This window comes from Glandiceps talaboti, chromosome 9, assembly GCF_964340395.1.
Source record: "Glandiceps talaboti chromosome 9, keGlaTala1.1, whole genome shotgun sequence".
In the NCBI taxonomy this organism is placed as follows: Eukaryota; Metazoa; Hemichordata; class Enteropneusta; family Spengelidae; genus Glandiceps; species Glandiceps talaboti.
The window spans coordinates 15,834,867-15,835,799 of record NC_135557.1 but is presented as its reverse complement, the minus strand read 5'-3'; the positions used below and the strand labels follow the sequence as shown (position 1 = coordinate 15,835,799).

The following is a 933-nucleotide window of genomic DNA, read 5'->3' as shown; positions in this document are numbered from 1 at the left end:
CCTAATTAATGTTGAGTACAATTATTAATACAAACATAGTTGCAGATATTAAATCCTTTCATGATCAGTTCAAAGACAAGTTACCTTTCTTTTCAAGCTCGAAAGTGGTCGACTGCACTGCACGACGAATGAACAATCAAACATCACTCTAGGAAGTAGAAACATTTTCATAAAACATGAGTCATTTCATAATTTTACATCACTATAAATATTTGCGATTTCAGAGAGAAACATCAAATTGATCTTGTGCATTTACAGTATCTTTGCTATGGCCTATTGCATCATGGGAGATAGCAGAAATACATTTTTTAATGTTTGAACACTAAATATTCATGAGTGCAAAATGCTACAAACTTCTGTGTGAAACAGCTGTCGTGAATATTTAGTACTCAACCATTGAACAATGTAATTTCTGCTATACATCTCCCATGATGCAATGGCCGACAGCAAAGGTGTCCTATAAAGGCACAAGATCAACTTGATGTTTATGTGAAATCGCAAATAATTGTAGATGATGTAAAATATGACTCTCCATAATTCATAGTTTATGAAAATGTTTCTTTTTCCTGGATTGGCATTCCCCTTTAAAGAGAACATGTATGGTTAGCTGGTATACTACATAACTATTTTCACCACAAAGATGAAACTCGCTGTAAGCAGAGTATTTGCAGAAAAAGACAAGGCACTGCTCTCCGAATCCGAACCCGAATCCGAACTTTTAAGTTTGGGGTCACCGTTGTCAGCTGCATTGTTTATATCACTGCTTCCTTTGATTGGAGTTGTAGTTGCTACGGTCGTTGCTTCTACAACCTGCAGATTTATCTTGCAGGTTGTTTCGTCTGGTGAACCTGTGTCTGGTGAATATATGCTGACTTGACCTCTGTACAGTCCTTCATCGCTTTGTGAGACTTCGAATATTGTAAATGAGTCTTG

At 36.5% G+C, this 933-nt stretch overlaps 1 protein-coding gene across 1 annotated transcript in view; it reads right to left on the bottom strand.

Moving 5' to 3' along the window:
* Positions 1-363: 363 nt before the first annotated feature.
* Positions 364-933, bottom strand: part of LOC144440480 (uncharacterized) — a 5,661-nt gene continuing 5,091 nt past the window's right edge. The window contains exon 3 of the mRNA XM_078129863.1: positions 364-933. This exon is cut by the window's right edge and continues 19 nt beyond it. Within this exon, the coding sequence (XP_077985989.1) occupies positions 616-933 (318 nt within the window). The 3' untranslated portion in view covers positions 364-615.